Source organism: Euprymna scolopes, chromosome 29, assembly GCF_053919585.1.
Source record: "Euprymna scolopes isolate OS-2025 chromosome 29, ASM5391958v1, whole genome shotgun sequence".
NCBI classification, from domain to species: domain Eukaryota; kingdom Metazoa; phylum Mollusca; class Cephalopoda; order Sepiida; family Sepiolidae; genus Euprymna; species Euprymna scolopes.
In genome coordinates, this window is record NC_136510.1 from 26,136,781 (window position 1) to 26,157,261 (window position 20,481).

At 31.0% G+C, this 20,481-nt stretch overlaps 1 protein-coding gene across 1 annotated transcript in view; it reads left to right on the forward strand.

The window, feature by feature from the left end:
* Nucleotides 1-20,481, forward strand: part of LOC145252555 (laminin subunit beta-2-like) — a 392,333-nt gene that overhangs the window by 339,760 nt on the left and 32,092 nt on the right. Inside the window, exons 21-23 of the mRNA XM_080112108.1 lie at nt 9,332-9,512; nt 13,133-13,317; nt 15,063-15,298. Of these exons, the coding sequence (XP_079968234.1) occupies nt 9,332-9,512; nt 13,133-13,317; nt 15,063-15,298 (602 nt within the window). The remainder of the gene's footprint in view (nt 1-9,331; nt 9,513-13,132; nt 13,318-15,062; nt 15,299-20,481) is intronic.

Below are 20,481 nucleotides of genomic sequence, written 5' to 3' on the forward strand. Positions count from 1 at the left end.
TTATTTACTTATTTACTTATTTATTTATTTATTTACTTATTTATTTATTTACTTATTTACTTATTTATTTTTTATTTACTTATTTATTTTTTATTTACTTATTTATTTTTTATTTACTTATTTATTTTTTATTTACTTATTTATTTATTTATTTACTTATTTATTTATTTTTTTATTTACTTATTTATTTATTTACTTTTTTATTTATTTATTTACTTTTTTATTTATTTATTTACTTTTTTATTTATTTATTTACGTTTTTATTTATTTATTTACTTTTTTATTTATTTACTTTTTTAAAATTTTTTATTTACCTTATTTATTTATTTATTTTTATTTACTTTTTTATTTATTTATTTTTATTTACTTTTTTATTTATTTATTTTTATTTACTTTTTTATTTATTTATTTTTATTTACTTTTTTATTTATTTATTTTTATTTACTTTTTTATTTATTTATTTTTATTTACTTTTTTATTTATTTATTTTTATTTACTTTTTTATTTATTTATTTTTATTTACTTTTTTATTTATTTTTATTTACTTTTTTATTTATTTTTATTTACTTTTTTATTGATTTTTATTTACTTTTTTATTTATTTTTATTTACTTTTTTATTTATTTATTTTTATTTACTTTTTTATTTATTTTTACTTTTTTATTTATTTTTATTTACTTTTTTATTTATTTTTATTTACTTTTTTATTTATTTTTATTTACTTTTTTATTTATTTTTATTTACTTTTTTATTTATTTATTTTTATTTACTTTATTTTTTATTTACTTTATTTACTTCATTTTTTTATTTACTTTATTTTTTTTATTTACTTTTTTATTTTTTATTTTTTTATTTTTTATTTACTTTTTTATTTTTTATTTACTTTTTTATTTTTTATTTACTTTTTTATTTTTTATTTACTTTTTTATTTATTTTTTTATTTACTTATTTATTTATTCATTCATTTATTTATTTTTTTATTAAATATTCCGGTATTGTGTACTCAACATGGACCTAAAAAAAACTTTGCATAAAATCTCCACTCCTTGGACTTCAAGAACTTTCTCCTTCTGTTTATTTTCTGTTTTTGTATTTTCATTATATTTTCTTTTTTTGTACTGATTTTTATATCTATTCTCATTTTCCTATATTTAATAATTTTGTATTTCTTATAACTTTATTATTTATTACATTTCATTATCTATTATTACTCCTATATTTCTTTTCTTATATCTGTTTATCCCATACTCGTTTGTATTTTTATCCCCTTATTCTATCATCCCATTATTCTGAATCTTATTCACTTAAAAAAAAATCTTCTATATTGTATTCCTTATAATTTATCCCCTCACATTTATTAACTTACTATTATTTCTAATAATTTATATTTCTTTTAAATACTGTTATAATTTCAGATACCCCTTCTTAAATATACCAACATAGCATAAACCTCCTATTTCATGTAAACCCCTTCCATAGCTATAACCCATTAATACATATGATTAAATAAGCACCTTCTCTTAACTACCTTATATCCTGTCCGAGAGTTTGATCACACATATTGTCCACATATATCAAACCCATCATGACAAATATGCTTTACACCTACCTGCATTATTTAATAAAATTTATACTCCTCCTATATCACAGGGATCAATTTAGTTCCCCCAAACAGCATCAATATTTTGTTTCGCTCCTAATGTAACTATCACTAGACATCGCATCCCTATTATGTTACCTAGCATCTTCTCTATTCTTGTAATGAGAAGCATTAGACTTCGAAATACCATGGTATAAAGAGTCCTCACTTACCCAACACCCCCAATTGATATATACCCTTATTGAATAAATCTATATATATATATTGTATATAGTTTTATATCATTTTCTTTCTTTGATTTTTATATATATATATTTACTTGTTTACTGTTTTTTTTGGGGAAAAAATTCCAACAAAGTGCTCGATTACAAAGAAAAACTTTTTCGATATAAGAGCTTAATATTTATTTATTTAATAGTACAGAAGTTCAGAAAAACATTGGTACCGTCGGTTTCAAGTCCAACATAAAGGGGACCAGTTAATGGTAAAACGTAAATGGCGTTAGGCTCTCTTCAGCCATGTTGTTTGCCAGATCAGGCTGTCTAGTTGCTTCCTGAGACGACGGCCCTGTCGATGGGGCATTAGAATACACCTACTGCCCCCTGCAGAGGGTAAAAGTCCCTCAATGGGGGTCCTGGATATGACCTTAAACTATATCCAGTGTTGAGGCCCCAGCTTGTGGGCTTTGGGGAATATGGAGCCACCCTTTAATTACCATTGCTCCCAGGTCCACTCTGACCCGGAGTGGTAGTACCTGTTAGGGTTCCAACTATGGGTTAAATAGAAACCGACTTGAAAACAACAAATATATTCGATTAAAAATCTTTTCTTCAAAATCTTTGGATTCGGCATTAAATAACCCGAAAAGGGTTGATATGCCGTAAAACAAACAACCAACCAACCGATCCTGAGACGAAATGCACCTACATAAAACTTCTGTTTTTGTTTTCTATTCTCTTTTGTAAAACTTAATTATGTTCTACAAAAACAAAAACAGCCTCTTTCCCCCCTTTTTTTCCTTCCCTACTTCCCAACCCCGTTGAATACACTGACTGCCCCCCTGCAGAGAGTAAAAGCCTCTCAAAGGGGCCACCTGTTGGCCGTGGGTGGCGACCTGTAATAACTCGGAAAAGGATCCTGGTGGCTGAGCAACTGATATCTAGGGAAATTAAAGATATCAGTTGCAACACTCCACTTTGGCCTCATACAAGGCTAGATAGTCAGTCGGAGGGGGGTCTGATCCAATCAATCGGCTAGTTACGTCAAGCCTGAACACATCCTCTACTTTTCTATCAATTTCCTCTAAACCGTAACAAATACAGATCTACCCTATACCACTATAAACTATATACATATTTTCCCCTCATTTCCATGTGTTAGAAGGCGGTGGCTAGGGTCAAATGTGCCACATGATTAAAGTCATGACATGGCTGTATACTGCCGGAAGTTACCACAAATGACTTGGATTGTGTAACTAACGGATTATGGGTGCTCATGGATCCCATTTAGGATATGTATACTGTTTATGTAGCCTGGCATGACAAGATGAATGAGTTTCCCTCTTAACATGCCCCAATATTGGACTCCAAGGTGGATGAGGAGCATAAACAATGAATTTAAAATATATATATATATATACATGGCCAACTATAAAACCTCCAAGTGCCAACACGTCGACTTGGATAGTTAAGAAAATGAACTACATCAAACATCCTCAAAATTTATTGTATTGGAATCCACCGAAGAAACCAAAATAACTGACTTATCACCGTTTATTATACATAAAATTATATCGGCATATATTACCCCAAAAATGTAAAAATTTTAAAAAATAAAACCCTACTGGTGGAAAGAGAAAAACATGCCACTTTTCTACTAGGAATGAAAATTTTCCACAACATAAATATCAAAACTTATCCACACAAGAATCTGAATACATCCAAAGGTATAGTAAAATCGAAAGACCTCAATGTGCACTACTGAAGAGATAACAAAAGAACTTAAAAACCAAGGAGTAATGAACGTTAAAAGAATGACAATAAAAAAAGAGAATCAGACTATACATACGAACACTTACATTATGCTGTTCGATAGACCCACTATCCCAAAAGAAATCAAAATTGGGTTCAACGTTGAAAAAGTTGAACCCTTTATACCAAACCCACTTCGGTGCTTTAAATGCCAGAAGTTTAGGCACCATGAGGATGCATGTAGGGGACAAACAGTGTGCGGCAGATGTGGCCAGAGTGATCCAGGCCACACTGTCATTGACTGCGATCTTGATTGCAAATGTGCAAATTGTGGAGAAAACCATCCTGCTTATGCTAGAGCATGCAGAATCTGGAAGAAAGAAAAGGAAGTAGTGTCAATAAAACATACCAAAAACATCTCCTTTCTCGAAGCCAGGAAAATAGTAGATGGATACATGAAGGAAAAGACGTACTCTCAAGTTGTATATCATCCAACATCACTAACCAAGACTCCAAATACGAAATACTAATAAACAAATTGTTACAATTGGGACCAAATGACTGGCCCAAATTTATAAAATCAAACCAAACATATCATTAAAAATTAATCATTCCATTAAATCATCAACTAATGTTACCAATAAAACAAATTCTCAACCAAAATCAAAACATCCAAGAAAACAGTCGATCAAAACAAAGACCACAAAAATCACCAGTACGTCATGCAGATGCTGATAAAGACGAAACTAAGGAAAAACAAAATCGGTTAAAAGAAAAACCACACAGGTCACCAATACGTCTTCCCCATAGTGAAAAAAAACACACTTCAAAAACAAACAAGATACATCTACCAAAAAACAAAATAATATAAAGAAATTACCACAAACAGAAGTCACCACTACTACTACTACTACAAATAGATTTATCGAATTAGAAGACATGGAAACTGAAGTTACTCCTCAAACCAAAAAAAAATCCTCATGAATTACAAGAAAATCCAATGGAATTGCCGTGGATTGAAGGCAAATTATAATGAAATTTTATTGTTCAAACCAAATTTAATCCTTTGGTTATTTATCTCCAAGAAACCTTCCTTAAGAATGAGGACAATTCGAATATAAAACACTATCAACAATATAACTACATTCATAATACAGGACTTAGAGTATCAGTATTCATTAAAAATAACATACCCCAGAGCCAAATTGAATTAAAAACAAATTTGCAAGCAGTTGCCATAAGAGCAACTTTACACAAACTGATAAGCATTTGTTCTTTATACATACCTCCACATGAACAAATCGATGAAAATAAATTGGAGAACTTAATAGGGCAAATACCCAAACCCTTTATTTTCCTAGGGGATTTAAATAGTCACAACACCTTATGCGGATGCACGGAAACAGATAGAAAGGGAAAGAAAATTGAAAACCTAATGAATAAAAATAATCTATGCTTGTTCAACCAAAAAGAAGCCACTCACATCAATCCAACAAATGGATTGCTTAGTTCACTTGATTTAACCATATGTGACCCTTCCACTTATCTGGATTTTTCTTGGAGCGTATTCGATGATGCCTGTGGTAGTGATCACTACCCAATCATTCTCAAAAGCCATGAAAAAATATTTCAACATCCACCAAGATGGAAACTTAATAAAGCCAACTGGGGAAAATTCAAGAATCTCTGCTCAGAACAATTAAAAGAAAACATTGATACAATCGAAACATTTATACAAACATTAATATTAATAGAGTGCATTCCCAAAAACACTACTCCAGGAAAAAAGAATAGACCATGGTTTAACAAAGAATATAAAGAATCAATAAATCTACAAAAAGCAGCATTAAGAAAATTTAATAAAGAACCAATAACAAGCAACATTAGAGCGAATGGTAAATCATCGCCTAATTTGGTATTTAGAAACAAACAAATAACCAATGCACATTGTGGTTATAGTAAAAATCATGGATGTCTTGACCATTTGGCCAACTTAGAATGCTATGTCAGAAGTCTTCATAAGAGAGGAACATGCCACAACTGCCTTTCTCGATCTAGAAAAAGCTTACGATACTACCTGGAAATTCAGAATTATGAAAGGATCTATTTGACTTTGGACTTAAAGGTAGACTTCCTGAATTTATTCAAAGTTTTTTAACGAACAGAACCTTCCGGGTACGCATAGGGTCTACTCTAAGTGATATAAATAAACAGGAAGAAGGTGTGCCACAGGGTAGTATATTATCAACCCTATTTAATATAAAAGTCAATAGAACATTGTACGTGGATGATTGCTCTATTGTTCCAAGCACATCCATACTATTGAAAGAAAATTGCAACACAGCATAAACAAAATGAATAAATGGGCAAAAGAAAATGGTTTTAAATTTTCAAAAAATAAAACTAAATGCATTCATTTTTGTAATCAACACAAATTACACAATGATCCCAAATTATTACTTGATGGAGAAAATATCGCCTTTGTTGATGAATACAAGTTTTTAGGAATGATTTTTGATAAAAAAGTAAATTTTATTCCTCGCATAAACTATGTTAAAAAATGTAATAAAACACTGCAACTTCTGCGTGTTGTGGCCCATACAAATTGGGGAGTTGACAGGTGGATGTTGTTAAACCTGTACAGATCCCTAATTCGATCTAAAATTGACTATGGCAGCTGTATATACCAATCAGCAAGAAAATCTTGTGTTAAAATTTTAAATCCCATTTACCACACAGGACTGAGACTTGCACTGGGAGCTTTCAGAATATCCCCAGTAGAAAGTTTGTATGCCGAAGCAAATGAGCCTCCACCTAACCTCAGACATAAGTTAGCACTGCTATATTATATGAAATTGAAGGCAGATCCCGACAATCCTGCACATGAATGCACTTTTTATCCTAAATATAAACATTTATTTAAAAAAAAAAGCCATTAAAACATTTGGCCTACGAATGGAACCTATTATTGAAAAAGCAGGCCCGATAACACAAATTCATAAAACATTTACTCCTAAACTACCTCCCTAGAACATTATAGTATCGATAATACAAAATTACAAAAAACCCAACTCATCCTATAAACTTCAAAGAAAACTTTAGAGAAATCACAGAAAAATACCCTAGACACATCTGTATTTATACAGATGGATCCAAAGAAAAACAACACGTCAACTAGTGCAGCCATAATCAACAAAAATAACAAAATGCCTCCCAAAAAGCTGTTCAATTTTCACTGCAGAAGTTACTGCTATAAATCTAGCTCTAGACCTAATCAAAGAAAATATAACTGCAAACTTCGTCTCCGATTCTCAATCTGTCATCACACCAGTTAAAAATAAAAGTAAATAACCCCTTAATTGCAAACCTACTCACAAATTTCCAGCAACTAAAAATGAAATCATACTCTGTTGGGTCCCCAGCCACATTGGCATACATGGCAATGAACTAGCCGACACAGCAGCAAAGGTAGCCCATAACCAATCTATCAACCCCACTTTCAAAATCCCATATACAAACATCAAAAGAAACATCAATATATATATCCAAGATAAGTGGCAGTCCTATTGGAATAACTTCCCAAATAACAAACTTTTCCAAATTATGCCCAAACAGAAAACAAAATGTCATTTTAACAAGACTTAAAATAGGTCACACACAACTAACACATTCTTACCTCCTAAAAGGAGAAACTCAACCCCAATGTATTCCCTGTCAAGCACTAATTACTGTAAAACATCTACTAACTGAATGCATAGATCTTTCACAAATCAGGAAAAAACACTATAAAGAAATAGATCTTAAAAAAAATCTTCAAAAAGAACAATACCGGAAAAATCTTATCTTTCATCGAAGAAATAGGACTCTTCCAAAAAATATAACCCCAAAAAACCTTATATTCTGCAAAAACAATTTGCGTTTTCCCACTTTTTCATCCTCCTATTTTTGCGTTCTCTTTCTATCTCCCCAACTTACTGACTGGTTTTCAAACTTAAAATGCATCGATCAATAATACTGTAACCCTTTTCCCCCTCCCATTGCAAAACCCAATCATATTCTGCAAGGCAGAGAACAAAAATGACAAAATCCACAATAAAACAACCAAACCAAAAGCTACAAACTAACAATTGAAAATACAAGGAGCTTGAAGAATAAGTCTCATATAAAATAACTGGATACAACATCGAATACTATTCCCAAAATAACTCGATTCGGCATTAAATAACCCACAAAGGGTTGATATGCTGTTAAATAAAATCAAAAAAGAAAAAAAAAATCACAATGAGAAAATGATAGCTCTGTTATGTCACTTGTATACTAATATATATATATATATATATATATATATATATATAAAATTACTGTAGTTTCCTAGATGTGAATCCACTGAAATTCTGGTGTTTACCAAAAAGTGCTCAATGAGGAGCAGCACTAATTATAGTATCTATATTTATACAAACATGGGCTACATATGTGCATACATGTTTCTGATGCAATTCTTATAGAGAAGATAGCATCCTCAGGGTAGATTTTTGGACAATGAAATAAAATATTAAAAATCTGGTTTATAAAAAATCAGGGGCAAGTGGGTGTTTCAGTGTTATGTACTAGTTTAAAAATAAAATGCCAACCCAATTTGAGAGCAATCTATTATATAAAGGAGAATTTGTGTGGGTGTAGTTAGAGAGGAATGGTTGGGGAGAAAGTAACTGAAGAGACGAACATTTTAATGGAAATGTTACATGTTTGCTCTGGGGAAACATTCCTAGTTATTAAATCTCAAACATTTTATTTTACAATCAAGAGCAGATGCTTATATAAATCCATCTGAACTGCATAAAATTAATTTTATATAATTATTGGTGGTTATGCAGTATGAGACATGAAATTATTAAAATCTTGTTTAATAAAAAATTTGGCTTGAGGACAGTGCCTCTCTAAAAAGAATTGCAATAGAAACATGTATGCAAATATGTAGCAAAGATCGCTTGTTTTACTGGTATCACTCTCGTCTTTGTAGGTCTTAAACTTTTGGAGTTAAGAAAAACATATAGGAGGCTTTAGTTTTGGGACAACCTTCATATGACAAATGTGTTCCAGATGCCCATGCAAATCTGTTGTTCATCACTGGCAAAAGTGCATTGAGAATGGTTGTGACTAGGTAGAAAAATAAATTTTGGCACACAAAACCACTTCCATCTTTGTAGCTCTTCAACTTTGAGAGTTAAACAAAAAAAAATGAGAGGCTTTATTTTTGGAACAACCCCTTAATGCTCAATTATGAAATATGATAATTTTGTAGCTTACTCCTTAAGTCAATTCTTTTTGGCTTAAAACTCATTGGTATATGAAAATTTACTGAATTACACGAAGTCAGTATATTACATACAAGTATGTGTGTGTGTATATATATATATATATATATATTTAATTTAAATAAAAAGATCAAAGAAACAAAAAAAACTTTTCCGACTGAAACCAATTTCCCTCTTTCCTCATTCGATTCTTAGCTTTTAATTTATCATTCTGACGTTTCCTCTTAGAGGGTCAGACGATAAGGCCTTAAGGAAATTTTAACAATTCCACTTGCCCGTTTTTTTTGTTTCTTTGATCTTTTTATTTAAATTAAATTGTTTCCTCTGAAATTTCTCCTTCCATTTTGCTGTACCAAGAATTTACTTAGATATATATATACACATGAAAAATTTTGTTTTAATTTTTTTTTTCAAAAATTTTTAAATGTATTTATTTTTATCTTTCAGTACACACACGTGATATTGTGAATAAAGTTCGGAACATTACTATAACTGGAGCAGCTGGTGCATTTGAGAAAGAGTTTAAAATCATGAGAGAAAATATTGACGAAGTTCGTCAAATCATTGATGCCGTTGGCGGCTCATCTGATAGTGTGAAGGTCTTGTCGGAAATGCTTGAAAACATTAAGTAAGTATTCTATGACAGCATGAAAATAAATATCTACTCGTATGCATGTGCATTTATCTCCATTCCCTTTCAACGACATATACATGAAAGAAACTTTGTGAGTTCGTTCTCTATGGATTCCAAAACAGCTAGGTCAATCTTTATGGAATTTCACACAAATGTACTCTATGTATCTGGCAGTGTTCTTAGATAGGTTTTGTATCGGCATGTTTTATTTTCAGGCGTTCCCTGCTTGGAAGTTGCATGCTTTCCTTGTTCTACATTTTTGCTATCCTGTCCCGATAGCATCCTTGGCGTACAGACATCATTCCAACTGGCTGCTATCCAACCCTGGTCACTAGCTGATTGCCCTTTGTCTGTCCAACTCTACTCTCCAACCTAAACTGACTCTTGCTCTTCTAAATTGACTATGTGTATATATAAAACTATTTCTTTGCAACTGCATCATCACATGAAAGAATCAAATCACTTGAAGTTTGTGACGTGATCCATCATCATTATTGTTAGCTAAAATTCCTAACTGTTTATGTTAAAAATTCCATTTCCAAGTTGTCTTGATACATATTTTAGCAGCAAAACATGTAGATTTCGAAACAGTTACAATAATCGTCCATGATTAGGTTCCATCATTTTCCATAAACCAACAACATACTGGTGCTACCAGATTAGGCTGTCTGAAGATATTGGCTTTCTGAGATAAAGGTCCTGGATATGACCTTAAACTATATCCGATGATAAGGCCCCAGCTTACGGGCTTTGGGGAGTGTGGAGCCACCCTTTAATTGCCATTGCTCCCAGGTCCACTCTGACCCGGAGTGGTAGTACCTGTTAGAGTCCCAACTATTGGTTAAATAGAAACTGACTTGCAAAAAACAAATATATTCTAATAAAAAAAATTTCTTCAAAATCACCGGATTCGGCATTAAATAACCTGAAAAGGGTTGATATGCCGTAAAACAAAAACAACCAACCAACCAACAATCCTGAGATAAAATGCATCTAACATTGATGCTTTTTGTTTTTTTTACTTTTGCAAAACTTAATTTTGTTCTAAAAAAAAAAAAAAAAAAAAAACCCACTTTTTTCTCCCTTTTCCTTCTTCCCATTTCCCCTTTCTCTTTCTATATCTCCCCACTTCTTGACTGGTTTCCTAACTTAAAATGTTCCAAACATTAATAAACCTTTTCCCTCTCTCATTGCAAAACTCATTCATGTTCTGCAGGGCAGGGAACAAAAACAACAAAATCCACGATAAAACAACCAAATCAGAACACTACAAACTAGCGATTGAAAATACTAAGATCTTGAAGAATAAAAACCTTCTACAAAATAACTTAATGCTACATGAACACTATTTTCAAAATAACTGGATTCGTCATTAAATAACCCGGAAAGAGTTGATATGCCATAAACCAACATAATGGAACCATCCGTTGCAATTTACCGCCATTAAAATATTTGAAATGGTTCTGAAATTAAACGAACATTTCTTTTAGTCCCCCCCCCCAACAAAGCGTATTGCCACTTAAACGTAAGGGACTATTATTTGGGACCATGTTTAGGGTAGAGTAGTGAGATGTCAATTGATGTTTCATTTAAATTTCTGAATGTCAGGAAAGTAGGTAACAGGGAGGGAATTCCAAAGTCTAGCAATTCAAGAGAATAAACTAATAGATTGTAAGGCTTTCTAGTATTTAGAAACCTCTACAGTTGTTGCATATTTTATTCTCACTAAATCTTTTTTATGTATTATCTAACTGTGCATTTCTAACTGCTTCTTTAACGGACTATTGTCCTTGGATCACTTGATATCTATTTTAATGACCTTTGGATCATCTTGTTTTTGTGTGTGCATGTCAGAATGAAGACTACATACCTGTCCACTGTTGGCTGCCTCTGTCTTTTGGCTGCTGCCTGGGGGATTCGTCAATCATCTTAGGTGGAGCCGGACCTGTTCAAAGGAAATTTTTCAAGACGAATGGGTGTTTTTCTTATTCACTCCTCAGGCATCTAGTCAGTGGTTTCTCTATATCTCCATTCTGAAACCGTCCCCCTCTCTCATGAGGAGACCCATTTTAACTCCTCTGTCTTTCTCGGTATCTCGGATCCAACTCACTAAACTTAACCCGGCTTATTTAAACCAGAACACCTGACACATCATGTCCTGTCCCCATTCGGATATTTCCGGTGCAAACTGATTGGTCAACCAAGATACAACATAACTGTTTTACCCTTTTTGCATCCGCAATGCTTGCTCAACTTATTGTTTCCCGTGATTTAATCTGTTGTTTACTCTGCTAGACAGACAGGCGATTAGATAGACCGGTAGATAAACAGGTATCTGAATAAACGTTTTCTACCCAACATTGCCCAGCGTTTACCTAACATATTGAAAGAGTGAGTTTTGTTGCTAAACAAGTTTGTTGGGGGTATGTACATCAATGGGGTTACAAATGTGTTCATCAGAGCACATTCTATTAAAATGTGTGTAAAACAGGCACTGAGATGCAAGATCGCGGTGCTGGTACATGAGTTGAAGCCTCATTAACAGTTGGACCTATTCAATTGCGGACTCTTTTTGAGACCCTATACAAGAGTAAAAGATGCACCAGCCCAAATCTGGCAACAATACTCCATGCATGTGTGAATGGTGGCTTTGTAGTGATACTGGATAAAAATTATAAAATCTATATTATGAACATGTAATAGATATAAGAAAAAAAAAATATTCAAAATATTTATAATCATTATTTTCAAAAATACCAAATATTCAAAATCAATTAAAATTCAAAGTGTTTTCATAAATCTCTAGAAATTTGTAAATGTCTTTGTAAATGTTTGTAATGGGAGGATTCCAATATTTTTTCTGATTCTAATACAATTACGATTCTCTTTTCCATTTCTAATCCCAATAAAATTACCAATTCTGATTCTCTTAAATTTCTAAATATATAGTTGGTCCTGAATACGACCTTAAACTATATCCAGTGATGAGGGCCCAGCTTGCGGGCTTTGAGGAGTGTGGAGCCACTCTTTAATTGCCATTGCTCCCAGGTCCACACTGACCCCGGAGTGGTAGTACCTGTTAGGGTCCCAACTATGGGTCAAATAGAAACTGACTTGAAAACAACAAATATATTCTATTAAAAAAATTTTCTTCAAAATCTTTGGATTCGGCATTAAATAACCTGAAAAGGGTTGATATGCCGTAAAACAAAAACAACCAACCAATAAATATATAGTTTTTTTTTATTAAGGATAGGTGAATTACCACAAAACATTTTTGTAAACGTAAAAATACACTTGTTGAGAATAGCCTTGAGATTTTAGCTTTACTAAAATCAATGTTTATCATTTCATCATTAATAGGAGCTGCGTAAAATTAAGTTTTAAATAAAAGCAAACAAATATAAGTAGACAAAAAGAATCGTTTTTTGCATCAGAAAATACATTTTTCAGATTCTGATACCCGAAAAAGTTCTGATTTTTTTTCGATTTCTGATTAATCGTCCCAACACTAGTAAATACAGAAATGGGTTGTGTAAACATAAAATATAAACAATGACCCAGTAGGTCATGAGTGATGTAGTATATTACAATATTTCCATTTGATTTTTCAGGAGGAATTTGACCACCAATACACGACTAGTTGCGAACACTGAAAAGAATTTGGAGAATACATCGAGTGATGTCCTCACCTATAAGAACAAATTGGCAGCTCTTCAGCTTCGAATTAGAGATCTCAGAGAAGCTGCCCAGAAGCTCAACAACAGTGCTCTAAGCCTAAAAGAAAAAGACTTTGAAGGTAAAGAGAGTTTAATGGCATTTCATTTCACATTCTGGAATTATTGAACATGAATTCTGTATTGTTTTTTTTTTTTTTTTTTCAAACTTTGGAATCTATACAGAATTTTATTTACTCCAGATGTAGATTGTTCTCCTCCTATCAGCCATGACTGAGTAGAAATCTTAAGTTCTTATTTTATTCATAGCTAGTTTCACTTGTGAGGATTAACCATCAACTCTCGGAAGATTGTCACTGAGAATTTATTATGCTAAACACTTTTATCCATTGCGATATGTGTCCATGTAGATTAACTGAAGGGTTTGATTCAAACTTATGTACAGATTCTAGTGTTTTGAAAAGTACACCTAAAAGAAGTTTAAAAGATCTGATTATCTTAACTAAAACATTGTGAGAATAACAGCCGAGATGAGAATAGTAGTCCAATAATACAATTATCAATCTTCATCTAAAAAATTTGTAAAATAAAAAATAAAAATTTTTGAAGAGAGATTGGAGATCTGAACATTCCTTTTTCTATGACGTAAATAAGTTGTAACAACTGACAAAAGTAAGAAATATAGTTTAATGAAAATGTTCATTCAAATAATGGTGTGGTGCAAAAGTTTAAACAGGATACTACTTTTAATGGTCCATGCAATAAAAGGGAGATAACTTCGGTTGTCACAAGAGTTACGGCCCCTGGGGACATCTTTTTTTTTGTTTGTTTTTTTTGATAAACGGGCCATTTGTTTTTTTCAGTACTCTGTATTTATTTTTTTTGCATAGTTTTTTTTAATTTTAATTTTTTAAATTTTTGTGCAAGCAACTCTGTCCTCATTGCCAATGTGATAGTTTGCATATGAAGTAATTGATATGTGCTAAAAATCGGTTATTACCACAGTGGGATAGCAGGATAGTTCTTAAAGAGGAGATAGAAAAGGAATACGCGTTTCTGTTTTGTAAATTTTCTGAGATAAAAAAAAAAGACCCAAAAAAACTTTGGATGACCCCAGGCCGTAACTCCTGTGACACCCGAAATTATCTCCCTTTTATTGCTTGGACCACTACTACCTGTATTATTGAATTTTATGCAGACGACACTATCATCTACGGCAATACTTCAAAGGACAGTAATGTAGTATTTTGAATAATCCAAATAATCTAAATTATTTCTCATCTAAAAAATTCAAAAACATGATTTTTAAAAAATTAAAAAAAAAAAATTTTTTTTTTTAATTTTTAACTTTTTTTTTTTTTTTAAAGATTTGCTTTACCTAGTACTCACATTCTATGAGCGATGTTTCTAACAAAGAGGAAAAAATTGCTGCTTTCTGGGTCAGAACCTATTCCATCTAACACTTATAGTTGGCAAGTTTTTTAGCGTTGACTTTTTTAGCTTTTTACATCAAGTGGCTTCATGCCTTAGCTGGAGCGATTTCCATAAAAAAAAATTAAGGCATGACAAATTTATAAGGTATGGCGAGTGCTCCTGATAATTCTGTGTGTGATATTAAGGCTCCTACTGCTGTTTTTTTTTTTTTCTCACTAAAAATGTCCATCCATCTAAATTAAAATTGGTTACTTCTTGTTAACATAAGAATCCTAGGTTGCACGAATGACGTGCTTAAATATCATACGAATAAAAAATCAAGAGAAGTCATTTGTCTTACTTTAATTTATCATACATAATTACTAAGACTCGCTACTTGGCTTTTAAAAACAAAAACATAAAAACTGAAACCTTTTTTTTTTTTTAATTTCAGGGGCGTACAACATCACCCTTGAGGCTCAAGCGGAATCTGAAAAAGCTAAGTACTTGGTCGACCGTTCTCGGCAAATGCTTACCCAGTCTCAGGCTACACGCAATGAGCTGGACAATCTCATCTCGGATCGGAAAGACGCTTTCGACAAACGTTTGGAAGAAAACAAAAAGGACTTGGACAAGCTGGATGGAAAAGTAGAAAAACTAGATGACAAATTAATGAATGTCAATGAAATGGTAATTTTGTTCAATCAGAAATGAAAAAAAGTTTTATTCAGGAATGTAACTCAAGCATACTCCTGGCAAGACTTTCATAATGATATCATGATTATTATCTTATAATTGGACTTATTAATTCTATCAAGTCCAATGTAAACAAGTTCTTATTGTGCTGTCCCTTTAAATAATCCATCTCTACCCCATTTTCACCACTGACAATCCCTATGCTGTTGTCTCAGTGACCACTGTTCACTCATTAACCTTTATCCTCAAGTGACCTTTGGGCCTTGATAAGTGGTGACGCCCTTGGAAAAAAAAAAGTTAAGGACTTAAATGTATATAAGTGTTAGGTATACGTATTTGTTTAAATATATTTCTGTGCATCCGATTCATTTGTAAACTAATGAACAGATCATTATAGATCATTGGCATGTTATTTTATTTTGTAAACTTTACCATTCAGCAGATGTAAAAACCTTTAAAAATTAAGTGAGGTACAAAAAATTTGGTTCTTGTTCAAAATTCCACCATATTAAAAAAGAAGAAAAATATGTATGAAACACATACCCATGATGAAACGAAAGTAAGTCTAAAAATCATAAAATGATCAAGTATTATTTTTGAATAAAAAAAAAAAAAATTAAATTTTATGGATCTGTAAAGAATGACTCATCATTTCAAAAAAAAAAAAATCTCAAAAACAAGAGATAACTCAATATAATTAAAACTTGCAAAATTTGTAATGCCTAAAAATTTCCACGAATTGCTTAAAAATGATTTTCTTTATAGAAATAAAACTGTGATCAATTTATATGATTTTTGGAATATTTTCATTTCGTCACAAGCACATACGTACATCAGACAGATTTTTCTATATTTTTGTTTTTAAACCTAGCGAGAATTTTGAACAAGATCCAGAAATTAGAGAAAAGAATTACTCTATATTAGATTTTTAGTTATAAGATTGGTGCATGTGTGTACAGGTTAAATTCCTGAACTAATTATTATGGGATATATAATCTAGGAAATATGGTTAGTCATATGGGCAAATTATCAGTTTATTTTTGTAAACTTTAGCATTTATGAAACATGCCGCCCCAAAAACAAAACTTATGAGAATAGGATGAATACAAATTAAAAAAATTTTTTTTTTTTTTTTATTACTTGGGTCACAACTTATCAAGTTCCAGAGGCCACTCAAGGATAAAAACCAAGTGTTAGGTAGATGGCGAGATAAGGTCAGTCATGGTGGAACTTGGATGTAGCTAGATTATTTTAATAGATGACTAAATAGGAATTTATTCACATTAGACTTGATGATGACTGTTATAGTCAGCTAGGAAGCAGATAAATGATAATTCGTTCCACAGACAGTTCCAGGAAAAAAACTCTGCTTACGGAATTTTCATTTAATTTTGGGCACAGATAGGAAGTGAAAAAAAGTTTCTATTAAATGTTTAGTTACTTAGATGGTGAATAGAGTACTCATCTATGTTGTCTATATCCCTACTTATATGTAAAAGGCACTCTGTGTGTGTGTGTGTGTGTGTGTGTGTGTAGGTTTATTCCCTGTGGACTCTGATATATAAAATTTAACACAAATATACTTTGTCTGGGAGTGTTCTTAGATAGGTTTTGTATTGGAATGCCTCTGATAAATATAAAAAAATCGATAATTGAAAAATATCTGATAAAAGGAGGAGCAGATGGATTTCAAACAAAATTAACGTCTTACACAGCCTAACGTCATAAGTGTATTTGAAGTTTTATTACCGCAAAAGCAGAAGAGCCCAGCGTATAAAATCAAGAGTAGGTTCTTTGATAAGACAGGTGCGTTTGAAATGAACCTTTCTTTTTAGGGCACAATTGAACCATGATACTTGACTTTTGAATTTTAAACTTTAATTCAAGCCATTATATAAAAATGATTTTTATAGAATACAGATTCTCTACAGTGCAATGTAGACTAATGTATTATGAACTAAGTCACTGTGGGAAGGCATGTGAATTTTCCTTCTGGTGCACTGCAGTAGGTCTCCAATGAGAACAGGCAATCAATCAATATGATTTAAAAAAAAAAAAAAAAAAAAAAAAATGGGCAGTTTCATCAATTTTGATGAGGATGAAAGTATGGTAATGAACATCTGTTGATCCTCATTCTATTCCGGGCAACATCGGGTCTCCCTACCAGCTCGTTAGTGCTTCACAAAGTTCTCTACTAAAAATACTTGAAACAAAGCGTTTAAATCATAAACATTTCATTGCTGTGAGCAGGGCACCAGCAATTTCGCATATATTCATTTTAATAGAAAAATGAGTAGCAAATTTCGGTTTTACAGTTTAAAATTTTTGAGATGAGGTATGGATTTGGTATAGTTTAGATTAATCGGGAAATTGTCCTCGTCTTTAGTGTTATCTGCACAACGTTTCGGTCAAGGTAACCTTCGATCTTAGTGATGTGTAAAAGTTGACATGTTTTGGCAGGGAACAAAAGAAAAAAAAAAAAAAAACTGCCAAACATGGCAACTTTTGCACCTGTTGAAGGTTCCATCAACCGAAACGTTGTGCAGCTAACGGTCAAGATGAGAACAATTGTGCGATTAATCTAAACAATCCAAATTTCGATTTATCTTTTAAATATGACCATCAAGAAAAGAAATGGCTTGTTTCGGTGATGGAAACTAAATGAGTGAGTGTGGTGGGTGTTGTGTTTTAACTTATAATTTATGAATGGACTAGCAGGAGATGCCCGACCTTGCCCGGTCGTAAAGTACACTAAATATATTTTTATCATTAGTTAATTCTCTATTGAAGATTATAGCTAATATATAATACTGATTTTTAAAGGTAATAAAAAAAAATAATTTCAGTGTCACCAGCTAGAATCAAAACCAAAACAATTAGCTCTCTAACCGCATGTCTTCATTCAAATCTCTAGCTTCCTTCACTATCATTTGGATAACACCCATAGACAGATAAAAAAAAGCTTATAAAATGAAACCACTTTTATCTGATTATTATCTGATCAATTTTATCAAGTCCAATGTAAACAAGTTTTTATTGTGCCGTCCCCTTAAATAATCCATTTCTACCCCTAATACTGCATATGATTACTTTACACATGCGCAAACTAATAGAAATGTTGACAAGTTGAAATAAACATTTTGCATGTCAACTTGACAAATTCTGTACGCGTTATACATCTACCCGAAACAGATTTTACTCGTTATAAACTATCCTTGGTGTATGATTACTATTTCCTGTTGATTTCGGTGTTCTGTGACCAGTAGTTTAGCTGTTAAATATTAATACACACACACAAATATATCTACTGTTTTATTTATATAGATTGAAACTTGTTCCTCCAAAAAATAGACAATCATGATGCATAAACAGCTGTCCTATCATCAAAAGCAAGATGGCGAACACTCTGCCATTGGCATTTCTGAATTCTATTGATATAGAAAATATTCGTAAACCAAATTATCTTAAAATCAAAACAATATATTAAAAAGAATAGTAACAAAATAGTTAATTAATAAAGTGTCTTTTTGCAGAGTAATATGCAAATTAGTTAACTTTTCTATTGGGTCATCTATCTATATATATATATATATATATATCACATCAAAGGAACTTTGTGTGTGAGTTCATTCCCTTTTGGACTCTGAAATGGCTGATCCAATTTCTATGAAATTTCACACAAATGTATTTTATGAATCTAGCAGTGTTCTTATATAGGTTTCGTATTAGATATTGAATGTCTTTGATAAGTAACGATAATATTTTATTAGATATTGAATGTCTTTGATAAGTATCGATGATATTTTATTGGATATTGAATGTCTTTGATAATATCGATAATATTTTATTGGATATTGAATGTCTTTGATAAGTATTGATAATATTTTATTGGATATTGAATGTCTTTGATAAGTATTGATAATATTTTATTGGATATTGAATGTCTTTGATAAGTATCGATAATATTTTATTGGATATTGAATGTCTTTGATAAGTATCGATAATATTTTATTGGATATTGAATGTCTTTGATAATATCGATAATATTTTATTGGATATTGAATGTCTTTGATAATATCGATAATATTTTATTGGATATTGAATGTCTTTGATAAGTATTGATAATATTTTATTGGATATTGAATGTCTTTGATAAGTATTGATAATATTTTATTGGATATTGAATGTCTTTGATAAGTAACGATAATATTTTATTGGATATTGAATGTCTTTGATAAGTATTGATAATATTTTATTGGATATTGAATGTCTTTGATAAGTATCGATAATATTTTATTGGATATTGAATGTCTTTGATAAGTATTGATAATATTTTATTGGATATTGAATGTCTTTGATAATATCGATAATATTTTATTGGATATTCAATGTCTTTGATAAGTAACGATAATATTTTATTGGATATTGAATGTCTTTGATAAGTAACGATAATATTTTATTGGATATTGAATGTCTTTGATAAGTATTGATAATATTTTATTGGATATTGAATGTCTTTGATAAGTAACGATAATATTTTATTGGATATTGAATGTCTTTGATAAGTATTGATAATATTTTATTGGATATTGAATGTCTTTGATAAGTAACGATAATATTTTATTGGATATTGAATGTCTTTGATAAGTATTGATAATATTTTATTGGATATTGAATGTCTTTGATAATATCGATAATATTTTATTGGATATTGAATGTCTTTGATAAGTAACGATAATATTTTATTGGATATTGAATGTCTTTGATAAGTATTGATAATATTTTATTGGATATTGAATGTCTTTGATAATATCGATAATATTTTATTGGATATTGAATGTCTTTGATAAGTAACGATAATATTTTATTGGATATTGAATGTCTTTGGTAAGTATTGATAATATTTTATTGGATATTGAATGTCTTTGATAAGTATTGATAATATTTTATTAGATATTGAATGTCTTTGATAATATCGATAATATTTTATTAGATATTGAATGTCTTTGATAAGTATTGATAATATTTTATTGGATATTGAATGTCTTTGATAATATCGATAATATTTTATTGGATATTGAATGTCTTTGATAAGTAACGATAATATTTTATTGGATATTGAATGTCTTTGATAATATCGATAATATTTTATTGGATATTGAATGTCTTTGATAATA